General features: G+C 40.5%; 1 protein-coding gene across 1 annotated transcript; it reads right to left on the reverse strand.

Moving 5' to 3' along the window:
- Window positions 1–1,623: 1,623 nt before the first annotated feature.
- On the reverse strand, window positions 1,624–18,095 carry lrrc8c (leucine rich repeat containing 8 VRAC subunit C). Its single transcript, XM_075484918.1, has 3 exons — window positions 17,986–18,095; window positions 8,748–8,890; window positions 1,624–3,867 (listed from the first exon to the last, which is right to left on the reverse strand). Exons 2-3 carry the CDS (start codon window positions 8,883–8,885, stop codon window positions 1,624–1,626), a joined length of 2,382 nt encoding a protein of 793 aa, XP_075341033.1. The 5' UTR covers window positions 8,886–8,890; window positions 17,986–18,095.
- Window positions 18,096–18,944: the final 849 nt, after the last annotated feature.

Raw genomic sequence — 18,944 nt, forward strand, 5'->3', positions numbered from 1 at the left:
AACTCATTTTTGCAATGCAGTTCATGGAGATGTTACTTTACGGTGCGTCTTGCTGCGTGGGAAACCGCGCTCTCCCATCTTTCTCGCCAGCCCTTCCAGCAGAGGTCCATCTTTCACCGTCCCCGAAATGTGGCGGAAAATAACGTCCTCTGCTCGGGGGCTGAGGAGCTCGCGGACCTCCTTGTCTCACCAGTTGGCCATATTAAAAAATGTCTCCAACTTGATGTAGGCTAAAACAGAGTAAAACTTGTCCTCACCTGTCGCTGTTGTTCTGAATCAGCTGTCCATTCTGTCTTTTAAACTCCTCACGTCACGCCCACGTCCGACCCGCGTCGATTGTGTTCACATCAAACTCGGCTCGGCAAAAAGACTAGGGTCCGACGCGGGTCGAAAGGCGAGTCGAGTTGACGCGGCAGCCCGGGTCGGCAGTGTGAACACAACAGCGGACACGCTAAATTCGCGAATTAAACGCGGGTTATTCGGCAGTGTGAAAGGGGCTACAGATAGAACAGTGGAATAGGAACATTTATTTAATGGCACAATCTTATGTACCCTGTGCTCACCCAATGACAGCTGGGATAGGCTCCAGCCTCCCTTAGGTGGGTATGGAAAATGGATGGATGGATGGATGGATGGATGGATGGATGGATGGATGGATGGATGGATGGATGAATGGATGGATGGATGAATGGATGGATGGATGAATGGATGGAAGGATGGTGTCACATCATTGGTTAAGAAGAACTAATCAAAACATGCCTTTTTTTGGTTTTTTTTAGATTTTTATCAAATGTGGATGTACTGGTTAGCGAGTCCTGTTTAGTCCTGTTTACTAAAGTAAGCCCTGCATGTTAACAAGAGGCTGCACATCTTAAGAGCCAAAGGAAGACATTAATATTACAGGAGTTAAAGTTTAATGCGCTTTCAATGCCAGCTTTTTACAGTACTGAATTGTTAAACCAAGTTATCACATATACTTGCATAAGATATATTCAGTTTTTCCCTGTTGCGGTTTCCGTGAATGAACAGTCTCTTGAGAGCAAAATAAAATATATACATAAATAATACATATTAAGGCTGCTGGCCTACACTTAGTGTAAGTGAGGTTTCAGGTTTCATTTATATTTGGTGAACAAACTATTTTATGTAGCAGTATCGGTAAATGCGATTGGAAGGAACTGTTTGACATCTAGGGAAAAAAATGCTGATTTTAAGTTGAGGAGATAAATATCACACCCATATCCTTCCAAGAAGCTAGAGCCTAGCATAAAGAATTCACTGAAAAAGAGTTAGAGACTTGGCCTGGCTCCATCCAGCGTTGAGCGATAAATGGTCAATATACAGGTATGAGAAAAATATGGATCTTCTCCTGGAACTTTTAGCATGACAGCACAAGAGCATATTTTCCCAAAATGCTTAACTATACCTTTACAAAAGATTTGTGGCTGGATGATACTGCATGTTCTTGTTACCACCACAGAATGTGAGACATTATAATAAAATTCTCCTTTCCTTACATTTAGGAAATTGGAAACAAACGAGCAAAAATTACTTGATATAAAACAAATGTTCTGAACTGACGAACAGAACAAACGGTAGGCACTGTGGTTATAGCAAGGCATTTCATTCAGCCTTCATTTGGTCCTTGACGTCTGAAGGCAGAGTTTCAAACAGTGTCTCCTCTACTATAAGGCCACTGCGCTTCAAAGCACGACAGCAACCGAGCTCCTGTGGCAGAAGCTCAAAGTGGTTGCCTTTCAGGTCCAGGTAGGTCAGTAGAGCTAGGTAGGAAATTTTTGGCGAGAGTATGGACAGCGAGTTCTTGCCCAGCTTTAACGTTTTGAGCTTTTTGCAAAAGAACAGTTCATCTGGGAGGTTTTCGATTTTGTTACAAGTGACGGAGAAATATTGCAGACTCTGAAGCACTCCGATTTCCGGAGGGATAAATCGGATGTCATTGTTGGAGAGATCCAGGTAGCGTAGCTTGTTGCACAAGAACAGGTGCGAGGGCAAAATCTCAATCTTGTTGTGGCTGAAGTAGAGGCGCTCCAGGCTGCTGAGCTTTTTGATATGCTCTGGGATGTACATGATGCTGTTGTACCACAGTTTGAGACAAATGAGCTTTCGAAGATGCTGGAAGCTAACAATCTCCTCTATAGAGCGCAAGTTATTCTCTTTCAGGTCGAGCTCTTGCAGACTTGTCAGGCTGAAGATTGAATGTGGAATACGTTCCAGATCACAATGCACTAGCTCCAACTCTATCAGATTGGTCATCTTTTTCAGGTTGTTGAGCATTACAAGTTTACTGCCATCATTGTGCAAGTACAGGCGATGCAGATGGCTGGATACATCAACAATCGACTGGGGTACCTTGGTCAAATTGCTCTTAAGGGAGAGAGTTTTCAGACATTTCATCTCGCGCAGAGACTCAAGAACTATATTCCTGGAGGCATCAGGACTTAATGACCCAGCAAGATAGAGTTCCTCTAAGTTGCGCAGACCGTACATCCAGTTAGGAAGTTCCCTGTTGTCATCAAACTTCACACGAAGCACTTTCAGGTTGTCTTTGAGAAAGGAGGTAGCAGTTGTGTGCAACTTTAAAGAACACTGGTAAAGAGACAGCTCCTGGAGATCTTCCAGCTGAGAGACTGAGGCAGGGAGGGTGACATTGTTGATGATCTCTAGCTTGAGTGACTGTAACTCCGTCAACTCAAAGACCGTGTCAGGTAAGCCAGGGAGCATGAAGAGCTGAAGTTCAAGTCTGTTGTTTGTGTTTGTCTGGAGTCTCTGCCGTAATTTCTCTGCAGTCCATTCGTGGTTGAGATTGAGCTGCTTCAGCTTATTCTCACTAACTTCAGAGAGAAAAACTGCAAATCGTTTGGAATACAGAGGGTCATACTGATCAATCATGTGCAACATGAAAGCAAAGTCATTTTTGACGTCAGGGATGTCATTGATGCCAGTTTCCTGACGCACATACTCAAAGGAATATTCTTTCAGTGAGCGGTAAAATAGCCAGTAGGAGGTGTAGAGGCTTGTTAATCCATAGACGGCCACCAAACACAAGTAACAGTAAGACAACTTGGAAAACAGATGGGCCATGGTGTGATTACATTCAAAGTCTTTGTAGCCCGTCATGTCCTGGATTTCAACTTCGCATCGTACTCTGTTCCGCACTTTATTCACTAGCGAGCTATTATAGGCAATGATCACGAGGAACTTTAACACCTTGAAGACGGTCTGGCGAACATACATAAGGTAGAGGATATCACCCTCTTCAACATGCAGTCTGAATTTTTTCACTTTTTCAAAAAGTGCTTTAGCTTGTTCTCCCTCTTTTTTATCCAGAACACTTGCTGATGGCTTGTCAACTACAATCTTTTCCGGGATAGACCGGAGGGACTGCGTTTTCTCCAGACTGCCTTCCCCAGGAGACACAACAAGGTTGGACCTGGACATAGCATTCTTTTTATGATCCTTCTCTTCTGGATTTTCTCCAGACACCTCAGACAAAGCTCGTGTGGTCCAGGGAGAGTCGAAGCACTTGCCAAGCATTGAGATGAAATGCTCTATTTTAGAGCTTGAGCCAGGGAATTTGAACCAGAAGTTGCTACATACCATGAAAACGAGAGTGTGTATGAGAACCAAATAGGGAAAGTACTTGGCATACCAGTGCAGAGCCTTCTCATAACACATCTGATTGATAAAACTGTATTGTTGAAGATCCAGATCAGTTTTCAGGCCAGTCATTTCTCTTAGCACAGATGATGTATTGGACTGCAATTGTGACTTAATTTCCACTTCACTGCTGTTCACTGAAGGCAACGATACTCTCTGAGGAAGGCATATGATTTTATCTTGCATTACCTACGACAAGATGGAAGAAAACAAAGAGATAAGCAGAGTTACTGAAAAGACACAACTACATAGACACTGTAATCAGTTTTTAGTTTCAGAGTAAAATGCAATAAAATCCAGTTTCATTGAACTGTCTTCAGTAAAAAAAGAGTTTTATAAACACAAAGGGTTAAACTGGCCTTACATAACTAATCTACAGACGGATGTTAAACCACTGAGCAAACCAACAGAAATTCTTTTAGTAAGGTTTTGAACAACCATGTGCTGACCGAACAGGTTAAGTGTAACTTGGCATTTATTCTATGGACAAGTCACAGGAAGACTGCTGGAAGCATGGAACACCATTCTTTTGAGATATGCTGTTTAATTTTGTGCATGAGAATTGTCTAACATGTTGGTCCAAATTCTGTCTGAGATGTTTGGGGCTGAGTTCTGATGACTGTGCCATAGCAAAGGAATAACGTTATTTTCACGCTCATCGAGTAAACAGTGACCCGTTGTGTCCGTAAGGATGATGGTACTGATATCTTTGAAGAGAGCACTCCCATTAGGATAGCAATGTTTCATAATATGATAAAGGTTCAACCTCAGAACAGCTTGGAACTGATTTACACTGTTGTTTCCCTCTAAGGGGAGAAGTGGACCCTAAGCTTAACAGAATCATTGGATCTTTTAACTCAGCTGGTCTTACTTTCAGGTCTGCTGGTCATACATGAGTTTGTCCACATGTCAAGAGTTTGGCCAGGGTTGACTTATTTGACCTATCGCTTTTTCTACAAATCTGTCGACCATAGCCCTGAAAAGAGATGCCATTGCCACGTCACCTGGGTTTGAGTTCGAAGCGTTGAGTTCAGCATCCAGCAGTTGCCCCCATGGTCTTTTTGGAACAAGAACTGATGGTATTATTTGAGAAGCTGGAGAGGGTGCCATGTAATACTTGAAACCTGACTGGATATAGGATTTTGTAAATCTATCATTTTATTTGAGGAATTATTTTAACAATGGGTTCAAATTCAAAAAATTCAAATTCAAAAATACTTTATTCATCCCAGAGGGAAATTAAATGTTGATGTAGCTCAATTAAATCAAGGAGTTATTATAGATGCTGATGGCTGTGGGCAGGAAAGATTTCCTGTAGCGGTCCGTTTTGCATCCAAACTGAAGAAGCCTTTGACTGAAGAGACTCTGTTTTCCGATAACAGTCTCATGGAGAGGATGTTCAGGGTTGTCCATAATTCTCTTGATTTTATGCAAAATCCTTCTTTGCATTATTGTCTCCAGAGGTTCCACAGTCATCCCCAGAACAGAACCAGCCTTCCTTATCAGGTTGTTGAGTCTTTTTAGGTCCCTGGTTCTGATGCTGCTGCCCCAACAGATGACGCAAGAGGAAATGACGCTCTCAACAACAGACTTGTAGAATATCTGCAACATCTTGTTGCAAACCTTGAAGGACCTTAGCTTCCTCAAGAAGTACAGTCTGCTCTGTCCTTTCTTGTAGATGGCTTCACTGTTGTGTCTCCAGTCCAGTCTGTTGTCCAGATGAACACCAAGGTATTTATATTCCTCAACCACCTCCACTTCTTCTCCCATGATGGAAACAGGGTTTGATCTGACCCTGTTTCTCCTGAAATCTACAATCATCTCCTTTGTTTTGTTAACATTCAAGATGAGATGATTGTTCCCACACCATGCCACAAAGCGGTCCATCAGCTCTCTGTACTCAGCTTCTTGTCCATCTCTGATACACCCGACCACTGCAGAGTCATCTGAATATTTCTGTAGATGACAGGAGTCTGACTTGTACTGGAAGTCTGAAGTGTACAGAGTGAAAAGGAATGGTGAGAGTACAGTCCCCTGTGGTGCTCCTGTGCTGCTGATCACCTGGTTAGACACACAATTCTTTAGTCTGACAAACTGTGGTCTGTTTGTCAGGTAGTCATTAATCCAGGTGATTGTTGAGGCCTCCACCTGAGTCTTCTGGAGTTTCAGACGAAGCAGATCAGCCTGAATTGTGTTAAATGCACTGGAGAAATCAAAGAACATGATCCTCACAGTGCTGCCTGCTTTGTCCAGATGACAGTGGGTTTGTTGAAGCAGGTGTATGATAGCGTCTTCAACTCCAACTCCATGGCGATAAGCAAACTGCAGGGGGTCCTGATATGTGCTGGTTTGCTTACACAGGTGGGTCAACAGGAGTCTCTCCAGGACCTTCATGATGTGGGATGTCAGGGCAACAGGTCTGTAGTCATTGATGACTGAAGGATGAGTTTTCTTTGGTACCGGAACCAGACAGGATGTTTTCCACAACAGTGGTACCTTCTCGTGGGTCAAGCTAAGGTTGAAAAGGTGAGTTCTATCCGTAGTGAATAGAGTGAATTTAGCAAATGAGACAAGAGACCAGACTTATATTCATTGGTGAAGCAAATCTGAAACAATCTTTTTAAATGCCAAAGCAAATGTAAAGTAGTCATCTTTCCATACACTGGTTTGAAACAAATAAACTAGGCTGTGTTGTGTCACCAGAGGATGGCAGCACAGGCTACATATAGGCTACTGCTAGTGGTTGAAATTCAGTAGAAGTAATTGTCTTAACCTGACGCAAACTTTGAGAAGAAAAAAAACAACTGCAGTGGACATCTAACAGAGGTAAATGGAGATTGCTCTTATTCAGGAAATACTGTCATCTCTGGGTATGTCTAAGATATTTAATCATATCTGGGAAGATCTGGGTCAGTCACATAAGTTTATTTTTTGTAGGCTCAGCTAGTCGCCTTTTTGACCTTTGCCAGGTCAGATAGGATTTCACATCAAATTCAAAACAGGCATAAACTACCTTTTTTGCACATTTTTCCTATTACAACAGTTTCCATTACCAGTACCTACAGTTACCTAGCCTAGCAAGCCAGACCCGTACAGCAAAAAGCTGTAGCAAATTCCATTTGCGGCCGCTAGGGGCGTCTAGATTTCTAGGCTAACAGTTACAGGCACCACCTCATTATCAAATCTTCATAATAAGAGGTTTATGTAAATTACAATAATAACTTCTCTATGTAACTGTTGACATACTGTTGTTGTCTGACTTCCTGTGTTGACACTAATTACTCTTTCTGTACAAGCATCACACACAGGTTCATACTCAGATTTGTGATACCTTTTTCATAGATTGAAATGCAGATTTTAAAAACATGTCAGTTTGACTGCTAACAAGAACAATCATCTTTTGCCTAAAAGTAAAAGATAAAACTAATGGAAATGTGATGCTTCCACATTCTATTCCAACAGCTGATAGAGTTGACTGACTGACAGCCTTTAAATGAAATCACTGTCACCTCACAGCAAGATGGTTTCAGGTTTGATTCCCAGGTTCTCCCCATGTATGCGTGGGCTACTCCGGCTTCCTCCCACCATCCAAAAACGTCAGGTTAATCGGTGACTCTAAATTGCTCCGAGCAGTGAGTGTGTGCGTGTATGGTTCTGTGTCTCGTTTGTCTCTGTGGGGCTCTGTGATGGGCTGGACTAGTGTTATTTCTGTTATATCTGTCATGTGCCCTCTTTTGTTTACAAAGCCTAAACGTTATTTTCCCATAGAAGGCTGTTAATGTACAAAATAAATGAAGAGAAATAGACTAATAATTAATCCCAGTTACATGATATTTCACTGTCAGTTAGAGTTTCAAAATGATGATGGACCTGTGTATATTTAGCATGAACTTTGACATGAAAATGTAATAATTTGATAAGCTTTGACTCAACTGCACTGTAAGGAAATACTGAAAATTAAGTCATTTTAGCTTGCCTCATTTTCATTGAGAGTTACCAGTTTTATTGTGCATATGAATTAATCTGTTAATCTCCTGCAACATGGTTACATGGTTTCTCAGTGTAACCTGGTCCCTTGAGTGCAGATACATTTTCTGAATGGTAGCCACAAGATAGCATGAGTAAACAACAAATGCCCATGATGTTTACTTGAGATGCATATAATGAAAGGCAGCTGCTTGACTGCAATGCTAACAACAGGAAAGGGGCCCTTTCAACCCCTGCTATCAGGTTTCATGGAAGAAATGCTGTATGGTCTGTTTAGCTCCATGAAGCTTAGACACTCAGCACATGTTAGTGTTAGATTCTTTCAAACAAACGTAGTACACAAACTCCAAATAGTTCTGAACAGTGGATATACTTTCTTAAAAATAATTACTACAACACAGTTGTGCTGCAAACATATCATTGTGCCTCAGCTAACTATGTTTCTCTTGCTAACTAAATTAAGTGATTATCATGTCAGGCAGTGTAATAACAAGTAATTACACATAAATGCATGTTGATACAGCTCTGACTTATAAAGTAAACGTGGATGCAGAATTAATTGTACACTCATTTTGGATACTCTTAGATAATGTCCAAACTATCACGTCAGAGTGGGAAACAATGGCTGTTCCCATTCTGATAGATATCCTGTTAACACTTTTTCTCAAAATGTTTTGGTGTTATCTCAAGGATTTCCACTAAGGAGGCTTACAGCAGCCAAACACTTTTCCCATTCATCACAGAGGGAGGAGTTAAGGGGTTAAGTCACAGCAGTTTGGAATCTTTGGTTTACTAAAAGGGGCAGGGTGGGGAAATGTTTCCACAGCTAAAATCCTGATGGGGTGAATGCTTCCTTTGCTACACCCAAGCCAGGTTGTAAAGGCAGAGAACTGGTGTTTTTGAGTTTGTGCAGAGCAGTAATGTTCCATCGGAGAACCTATAGGCTTTCACTGATGAATTCAATTATTCTAGCTTTAATGAAAAAACAAAAACTAGAGCAACTGCTTTTAATCTTACATTTCTCTTGAGACTCTTCTTTTCATTATTTCAATAATGAAACACGGTGAGGCACTTTTACTGACCTGTAGAGTGCATCCAAAGACACCAATCATGAGCATAATTACAGACAGATACTCAGTGAACACATCCCACCACGGCTTCAGGACTCTGAATGCTGGCTGCTGTTCAGTGAACTGTCGGAATTCCATCACAGGAATCATGATGCCTGTCAGGAGAGAAAAATCAACCATGTGTTAATTAGATTTTAAACATAAATTGGGGTTGAAACAATAACATTATTCAAAGTAATGCACAGATAATTCCAGTTTTAAATGCCTTGCAACTCAATTTAACCTCTAATCTTAAATTTGATACCTTTACAAACGGGTGGTATTACTATTAGCCTCAGCTAAACTTAGTGATGGATTTTCTTTGGCAAATATAAGGATGATAACATGCTAAAATAAGATGGTAAACTTGGTGATTATTAATTTTATTTCTTATTGTCCAGAATTTGACCTAAAGCAACATCAGATTTACAAACATAGATATCTGTAAGGAACGAAAAATAAATGCATTTCCAGGTTAAGAAGCTTTAAATTAGCAAGATAATAATTACATGTAAGAAGGCGTTTGCTGAGGTGAATCATGGTACAAACAAAGGGTTATTTCTGGCAACCTTTAGAAAAAAAGTTGCATAGGCTTATTGGGCTGTAAAAGGTAACAAAACCTCGAAAGAGTTTGGACTCCATCAGCTCTCAGTCAAACAGACTGAACAGATTGAGGAAACTCAAGAGCACCATTAGCTTCCCAAAGAGTGGTCGACCAACAAAGATCGCTCCGCAAGGGAAAATTTTAAGATCACGAATACACCCAAAGGGGACTTCCAAGCAACTACAAACCTCTCTCATTTTGATTAATGTTAATGTTCATGAATCCCCCATCAGGAAAACACTGAACAACAATGCATGGCAGGGCTGCAAGCAAAAAGCCTCCATTCTCCAAAAAGTTGCCAAATTGTTGCCCATCGATAGTGTGTTAAAGATCAAAATATTTGTGCAAGAAGAGACCCAAATAGTTGTTTAAATGACTAATTTTATGTTTGGGAAAAGGGTAAACACTGCCAGACTGAGAGCCTTATCTCACCTGCAGTAGTAGCATCATCGTGTGGGCCTGATTAGATTGATCTGGGTAGGACACCCATCTTTGATTAGGAAATTAATTCTCTATTATACGAGCAGATTTGAAAGAAATATGCTCGTATATGTATGAATCTCAACAACAATACAATAACCAGAAGCTAAAGAATAGCAGAAGAATAATAAACAAGGCTAAATGTTTTGGAATGGCCAAGTCAAAATTCTGCCCTTAATTCAATAGAAATATTGTTGAAGAACCTAAAATGAGCAGTTTATGTGAAGAAACCTATAAACATCCTATAAGCAACCTATAAGCATAGAACAACATTGAAGTTGTTCTATGCAGAAGACTGAGCTGAAATTAAAGTACTTTTGTGTAACTGGATATCTTTAGATATATAGAGATAGATCATTTATTCATGTCGCCAGGGAAATCGTTTTGTAGCAGCAGCAAATAACAGGGTAGTCAAAATGAAAAATATAAAATATATTTATCTACTTTTAGTATGTGGGAAAACCTGGTGATGATTTAGGTTATTTTTTAATTCTGAAGGGCTCCAAACCTCAGGTACTCAACTTTTCCCATTCTCATAAGGGCTCTTGGCCATGAATAAGTGAATAAATGAAGAATGTTTCCTCAAACTGATCGAGTGGAGCTTTGGAAAAACACAAATGCACATTGCTAATGTAATTATTTAAAACTTGGTGCACACAAAAGACTAAATAGATGACTAATTTTGCAGATCCTGTGACAAGCGTTTGGATGCTAATTTCTCAGTCCAAAAAGTTGACTTGTTTGCAAAATGGCTCCATGCCTGGGAATACAAAATCTGAGATGTCAGCACATAGCAGCAGGGTCTTTGTTACAGCAGAATAATAATTCTCCTTTGGGAGTAATACTTTTAATTCCATTTAATTTTATTTAAAGACTATTTTTTAAAAATCAAACAAGTAACTGTTGACTGGCATATCCTTGATAATGCTATCTGCTCCTTCTCTCTTTCTGGTCACCTTCTGTAAAGGGCTACGGGTGCAAGTATCCTGTTTCCAGTATCTGGTTGGCTGCAGTGTCCTTTAAACATAAAATATATGTGTTGAACACAAACATGGTGATCTTTAGAATAAAACAGTGCACAGAATAATACATTTGGTATGCCTCTACACTACTGAATAATCACTATTTTGTATGTCTAAAAGTCAAATGAATAATCTAAATGTTGTCAGGACATAAAGTAAAGGGTTTCATCTGCAGCTCCATGACACAAAATGCAGAGCTGTCATTATTGATCCTTTTTACGTAAAGTTATTGTGTTGCTTTTCAAAAGCCTGGTGGCTTTAGCAGAGGTCGTAGTTGTCCATGTTCAATTAAGATTCCTCAAGAATGTCATCATTGATTCCTTCACCTCAGTGTCATAACAACAAGAAGGGTTTAGAACAGCTGCAGAGATGTTTACACTGACTGCAAAGGGTGATGGAACATTCAGCCCAATGACAGAAATCATTAAATAAGTCCAACAGTTGAATCCAGGAACACCATTTTAGAAGCACCAGATTAGCCACATAGTGACATGATATACTGGGAAATTATTTTTAGCTAAATGTACTCCCTACGAGAGGAGGGGAGTTGTGGCAGACAGTAATATACACAGTATATCAGTATCAGATCATAACATTTTTAATTGCATTTTCCATCTAAAAAGAAACTTATTGTACATACATTATGAATTTCTACAATATTAGTAGTGGTAGAGCAATTAATGGTCCTACCACTAATAATATTGATTTAATTCCCAATTAATCTTATATTTATATTTTTAAATCTTATTTTATTTTTATCAAGCTGGCCAATGAATTAGTTGGGCCATTTTTTTTAATAACAGCCATCGGCTTAACAGGTAGACCATTTGAGCGCAGCTCAGTATTGTTGCTGTGCAAACATAGTCAGTGAAAGAACTATGAAACACCTAAAGGGCTGTTGGTTGCGGGTAGTTCTGTTAGCTGTTATAAAACCAGAAAATACTGTGTTGTATTTGATTGTTAAAGAGAGTCTTGTTCGAGTGAATTGTCACATACAATAAATATTCATCTATCCATCTATTTTTTTCCATTTAACCAAGGTCAGGTCATGGAGGCAACAGGTACAGGAGGGAAAGTCAGATAATTCCCCAACAGCTCATCTTTGGAGTTTCAGATCAGAGGCATTGCCAAGTCAGAAAAGCTAATGGAAAGAAGATCGACCAAACAATTAAAAGGTTTGCCTTTCCACTCAGCTCCCTCTTCACCACAATGGACCAGTGCAATGCCCTCATTACTGCTGACAAAGCCTAAGGCTACGGCTACACGGAAACGTTTTTCACTGTAACCGATACTTTTGCTTATCGTTTGGCTGTCGCGGCCACACGGAGCCGGCGTTCCCACTACCCCAAAACGATAGTTTTTGAGAACGGGTTCCAGAGTGGGAAGATCTGAGAACGGCGTCGTTTCGTTTCCATTGTTACAGCCAGAACGGATTCGTTTACATCTGCGTCACAGCCACATGGCCAACGCCAGTGACGTATACACATACGTCAGTGACCAGAACAAAAAGCGCCTTCTATTCAAAATCCGGAAGAAGAAGACAACATAACAAGGACAGACAGCGATCATCATGGACCCCACAACATTGATCGTAGCACTGCTGCAGACACTGCTAGATACAGCAGCGTTGTTGAAGGAACAACGCGAGCTTCGCGCTGGTAGAAGTAGGGGCGTACACGCATGCGCATTGCTTCTTCTATTGTTCTGGTGTAACCGGTGGGGGTGGCTTACAGCGCACCTAGAGGTGTTTCGTGTGTACTGCATCGTTTTCAGCAAGCGTCGCGTTTCCATGTGGACACAGAAGCTTTCCTGTGTGGTCGCAATAATTTTCGTACCCGTTTTCAAAAAATCCCTCGTTTCGTTTTCGTGTAGCCGTAGCGTAAATAAGTCCATTCCTCACTCTATCCTAGACTCATTTGTCAAGAAGTCCCCAGAAACTTAAATCCTCCTCTTGAGGTAAAGATTCATCCCCAACACAGAGGAACCACTCAACTGTTTTCCAGTTGAGAACCACTTCACTTCACTTCAGCCACTTCACACTTGACTGTGAAGCACTAAATGCTGAAAACCATGAGGCCATGAGGTGGCAAACTGTGGCTTCTATTGTCTGCACCCCAAAAAAGACTAGGAAATCAGACAGCAGCAGCCATAAGACACCAGTAAACCCCCACCTCTTGGCCTCCCCTGAAACCAATGTGCCTTGGAAGATCCTCCCTGGATCTAATGCTGCCCCCCACACACACACACATACACACACACACACATACACATTCAACACAGTTCCCAGGTTCATGGAGGTATTCAAATATCTCTATTATGTTCAGGTGGCAATTCAATGGAGAGTCAGCAAAAAATACTCATTTACATTTATATTGTTGCAGGTCAACAGGATCAGTTCAGAGGAGAGCAGGAGTAAGTCGCTCTCACTCTCTACTGGGGCGGCTGTAGCTCAGGAGGAAGAGCAGTCACCCACCAATCAGAAGGTTGGTGGTTTGACTCTGGCTTCCCTGGGCGACATGTCGAAGTGTCCTTGGGCAAGACACTGAACCCCACGTTGCCTACCTATGCATCCATCGGTGTATGAATGTATGTGTGAATGATTAGAAAGCACATAGTGTATACATAGACATAGACGTGCTGTGTGAGTATGTGACTGTGTCATGTAGTGTTAGAAGCGCTTTGAGTGGTCAGCTAGACTAGAAAAGCGCTATACAAGTACAGTCCATTTACCATTTACTGTGAATCATCAAGTGCACGACCTTTACTCATCAACATGTCCATGGTCTTGGGGTCCCTTCTAAAGTAGCACAGCATCTATGATATTGTGTAGTCTCTTTGACATAGCAGATGTAACTGTGACAATGGTGAGCAACGTTTTAGCATTCCTGTCCAGGAATGTCACAATTATTACTGACAACAAGTGCTGTGCGATATGGACAAAATTTTATATCCCGATATAGTATTTTTTCTAAAAATTATGTATGAAATATATGAAATGAATGGCAATTTCTCTTCTCTTTTTATCTATAAAACACATATTTTATATATAAAACGCAATAAAAAATCAAATGAAGAAATGCCTTTGGGATGCCTTTGGTCAACGATTCGTTCAGGCTCGTTTATTTTGTTTTTTTTCTTCATTTGTGGTTTCAAGGTGGTTTGTTGCATCTTCACGCTGTCTCTGTACTGTTCTTCATGTCGTGTCTTTAAGTAATAGAACAGATTAGACGTGCTCGACTCGCTATTAACGACTTGTTGGCGGCATGTTTTGCAAATTATCGTTGTCTGGTCGGTGTCTGACTTTTTTAAAATCCAAACCAAAACCACACTATGGCCCTCTTTCCGGCACCAATTACTCTCTGGGTTCAGTTTCCATTTTGTTTTCCATCGTTCTCTCTGCTAAACTCTCCGCCAAGCTCCCCGCCTCTGCAATGTTGTTGTTTGTATCCATGCATGCTTCCTTAGCACTGCAGTAAATGAGTCTTTGCGTGTGACGTAAAAATGATACTGCAAAATACTAACATTGCTGCACTTACATTTGGCCTTCATTCATTGTTCATACAACGTGTAATTAAAAAAAAAAAAACAATAGAGGGCTATATCGTACGGTAGACATTTTTATATCTCACTACGGCATATATAGTAATATCGCACAGCACTACTGTTGAGTTGTAAATGCATGTGATGTAGTTATCCCATATAAACTCTGTTTGTTGTATTGAATAAGAGTTGTAAGAAAAGTGTGCCTTGTTCATTTGTGTTAAGGTCGTAAAAATTCCTTGTTAGGAATGCGGCCTGAAACGTGACACCCCCTTTCCTCTCAGTTGAGAGTTGTTGTACACACCCACTTGCTGAATAAAATAGAGGAGGCGTGAGGAGATGGTCAGAATTGATCAGGACGAAGCTGTGAAGGCTGTCTCCTCGTCGGTTCTCCTCATGAGTTAAAAAGTCCTATAACGTCTCTCTCGCTTCTTTATAAATTTGTAGGTATTTGAACCTGACAACTACCGACAACTAAAGTTTGCGAGTTAAGTGAGTTATAATGACAAGGCTGATAATATAACAGAGACCTAAAACTGACAATTCAATTGATAATTGCAATTCTTACTAATCCTTACTAAATATCCTTTCTAAAGAAAAGGTTGATCTTAATACTGGGATGAACAAGCAGGCATACAGTCTCTTTTTGAATTATTATCAAAATGTATACATTTTACTGACTGTGCACCTCACGCTAAATGGTCTGGTGTGGGATGCTGCATCAGCCAATAAACATAAAAAGCCATCATATATCAACCATCGGCAACCCTGATTTCAAAAGATTGGCATTAAAAGCAGAAACACAAAAACATAGACAAGTCCATGATGATCAACATGAAGCTTTATAAAGGCATCTCCCTACTGCTCCACAGTGCAGATGTTGTAAACCTCTAAATAAGTACACAAAGTATATATTGAATAGCCCGAATTTCCTCCGCCCTGACTAGCGACAGCGTCACAAAGCAGCGTCATGTTAAAGCATCATGTACTTACTATCCTGCGTTTGGTTTACTACTCCTGCACACTAACAGAAACGTTTAAGCAGGATGGATACATTAACTCTTCATCATGTCTGGATCGGGAAACTGATTGTGACAGGATTTTTTTCCCCTGTAATTCTAAGCACCTGTAAATACTGTCTTTAGTGTTAAAGGAGTACTTCAACAATTTAACACTCCACTTCCATAAAGTTGCCACAAGACGCACATTAAGAAATCCTGATTTGTTTACATTCAAGTGAATCCTTTCCCATAATGCAACTCTTCAGCAACTTTTTCAAAGATTTCCCAAAGAAGTAGTGAGAGAAATGATTTTGGTACGAGTAACGAAAATCTGTTTCGTTGAGATAAGTGCTAAATTTGCATCGTTCATCTCACTTGTATAAAACTACCAGCTTGACGTCATGTCTCTGCAGACTTTCTGGATATCTATCATCTATTTATTTTCATGGCATATTTTGCAAGGAAATGTTGGAGACTACCAAACCCTGACATTGTCTTCCAGCAGTGTGTGTATTTATGGAGTTTTCTAAAGCCATTTCACAACTAATTTAAAGCTAATATACTTTTACATTTAGCAGGCTACCTTGAGAGTGTGTTATAAATACTTTTTACAGCGATCAGCCACAGCACTAAACCCACTGACAGGAAAAGTGAATAAAGCCTGGTTTATAGTCGGTAACGCAAGACGCAACGCAAGCCCCCCCTTGCGTGCTTGCGTGTGTCACCTCAATTTTCTAAACTTCACGCAAGACGCAAGCGCAAGCCACTGGCTGTGGTCGAAACCGCCTACTACTTGATCAATCTGACAGTATTTAGAGCGTTTACACACAGTGCACTTCACTCCTGCCTGAGCCGAAATCAGCCGGCCTGAAAAGCTGATTTCCCTTAAGCTATAGGCTAAACTCTGTAAATATATAACTTTAGCAACATTTGAAACATTTTCAGGCGAGAAAGTAGTCGTTTAGACCCCCAAGGTGTTGAAAATCTGACAAAATACCGGCTATTTACAAGAAGAAGAAGAAGAAGCATGAATCTATGGAAGAGAGACTTGCCAAACAGCTCCTGGCGGTGAATTTCCTTTCATCGTAGTAGGCTTGTCATTGAAAAAAAACGCTACTCCCCTACTGTCCTGGCAGTGAAGCACACGCAACCGCCGACAAAGTAAAATGAAGTATAAACATCTCGAGCCATTAACATACGCGCAAGGGCAGTTAAAAGAAGTATAACTCAGCCTTAACACTGCTCATCTTAGGACAATGCAATGTTCTACTGGGAAAACCTGCATCCTGCCATTCACATGGCATCTATGGGAAGCAAGGCCAAACCGCAAAGACCCCCAACCCACCGCTAATATCCGGGCACTTTAGGACACTCTCAGATATTCTTTCTCCACTTTGCACTAACTGATTGGAGCTCTTTTGGCAGGCAAACATAAAATTACGTTTTTTTATTATTATAGATCTACTGCTTTCATCTGTGTTTTGGTTTGAAAACCAATATTTATTAGTTTGAAGTGTGTCTTTGATAAACATTTGCCATCTTTACAAACCAAAGCATGTGAATAATTGCTGGAAAAGGTCAGCAAGTCCCAAATAGCTGGATACCGAAGTGATGTTAACTTTGCTTGTGTTGTTCGACAGGCACAAAGTCATAGAGAAGGAGATTTTCATGTAAAAATCAGTGCAAACATAAAACTAAAAACCAACAGTGGCCTACATGCTGAGTAATGACCCTTTAATGGCTGAAACACTATACTTTTGAATGATAATTAGATGTTTTTATGGGTTTTGGAGAAACTTCCAGCCCTGTACAGTCCTACTTACTGCTACGTCAATATTATTTCTACTACATAAACCTGCACTGGGGCTCTGTTGACGTTGAAAATGAACTGACATCATGAAAAAAACACAGTAGATAGACAGTCTAGGGGATAATAAGTCTTGTTTCAGGTAAGCTGGGGTGGGAAACACTGTCCTGCTGGATGAGTCAGCCATTGAATTGAGCTGACCAGGCCATATCCTCGTCTCTTCCTGACAGGAAACTTGTCTGAATCCCAGATATCCAAAAACAGACATGTTGGGAACACACCCAGCCCAGGCATACAAAAAGTCCTCTCTCGTTAAGGACATGGAAAAAAACTAGCCGCATTGCAGGAAGGATCTTTTTTCTTTTTTTCTTAGTAACTTTAGAAACAGAAGCTTCGTGGAAAGTGCTTACTGAGTAAGAGGAGAGCTGTGATTCACACTGAAATCAGCACAAACCATCAATAAGTCATTGCATGGGGAAGCTCGAACTCGACCTTAGAATATTTAAGTAGATTTGGCAGACCTCCCTGCCTTTACAGGCAGTTAAACGCTTTGCTCGCCACTTTCCTCAACGCTTTTGCTCATTATTCCAGCCTCTTCGGTACATGTCTCGGAGGTAAACTAACGGTAAAGAGGATGAACTAGTTTGTTAGGTTCGCCACCGAGTACAAACTGCGCGGTAGTCCTCCGTAAGACGGACATTTGAACATCATTCGGGTTGGGTCTTTAACAGTAACAACCTGGTGTTTTTAAATTTACCTGCTGTTGGGCGAAAGCTGAGCTCGAGAATCTGCGCGGTGAGGTCTCATGCGATGAAGTCTCGAGGCTGCGCGGTCCTTCTGCTGTCTCGGTACACTAACCTTCCTGGATCCTCCGCCGGACCATGCAGGCATGGACTGTTAGCCACAGGGGCGTGGACTTACCAAACCCCAGCAGATATGACTGCTGATTTGTGATATATGTAGTGTGGAGGTATTATTAGGAGTATTATTGTTGTTATGACAGTTATAGTACGGCTTATTATTCAAACGATTAGAAATGTAAGCTTCACAATGATACGTATTATTATCATAAAATTGGCCACTTTGCGTTGTCTGGTGTGCTGTATTTTTCTGTGAGCTGTTTTAAAATGAGCATTTTGCTTTACCTAACCACAGTCTTATTAGTTCATTACAGCAAAAAAAAAAAAAAAAAAAAACTGCATCCAGATACTGTACAAAATCCTTCAACCATCCCTCATTTCTTTATATTTTACCAGACTTTCTTCCGATGTCTTAAAGCTGTCTTGAGCAATAGCTCTCCAGGCTTTATGGATGTTTTCTAGAGTTTTCCTTTGGGAATTGGCTTCTTTTCCATTCATATTCAGTCCAGTGACCCTTTTCAGAGGAATGTGTTTTCTGCTTAAGTTTGAATCATTTAAGCATAAAAAGGTACCTAACTCAAGGGATGACCCAATGTTGTGTATGTACATAACAGACTAATTAACAAAGAAACTATTTGAAATTGTATCTAATTTGTTCCCATTTCTTGAATTGCATCAGAAAGAAAAAAACACAAAAAACAAAGATGACACAGTTTTATAGACATGAAATAGTATTTTTACACCAACAAGGTAATTCCCATCTATAATTTGGCATATTTCTGCATATCTCTCTTGAGATGTGGAAAAGTGGAGGACAAAAGAAGAGGTGACAGGCATAAAAACTATAGTAGATGTA

This window comes from Odontesthes bonariensis, chromosome 15 (assembly GCF_027942865.1).
Source record: "Odontesthes bonariensis isolate fOdoBon6 chromosome 15, fOdoBon6.hap1, whole genome shotgun sequence".
In the NCBI taxonomy this organism is placed as follows: domain Eukaryota; kingdom Metazoa; phylum Chordata; class Actinopteri; order Atheriniformes; family Atherinopsidae; genus Odontesthes; species Odontesthes bonariensis.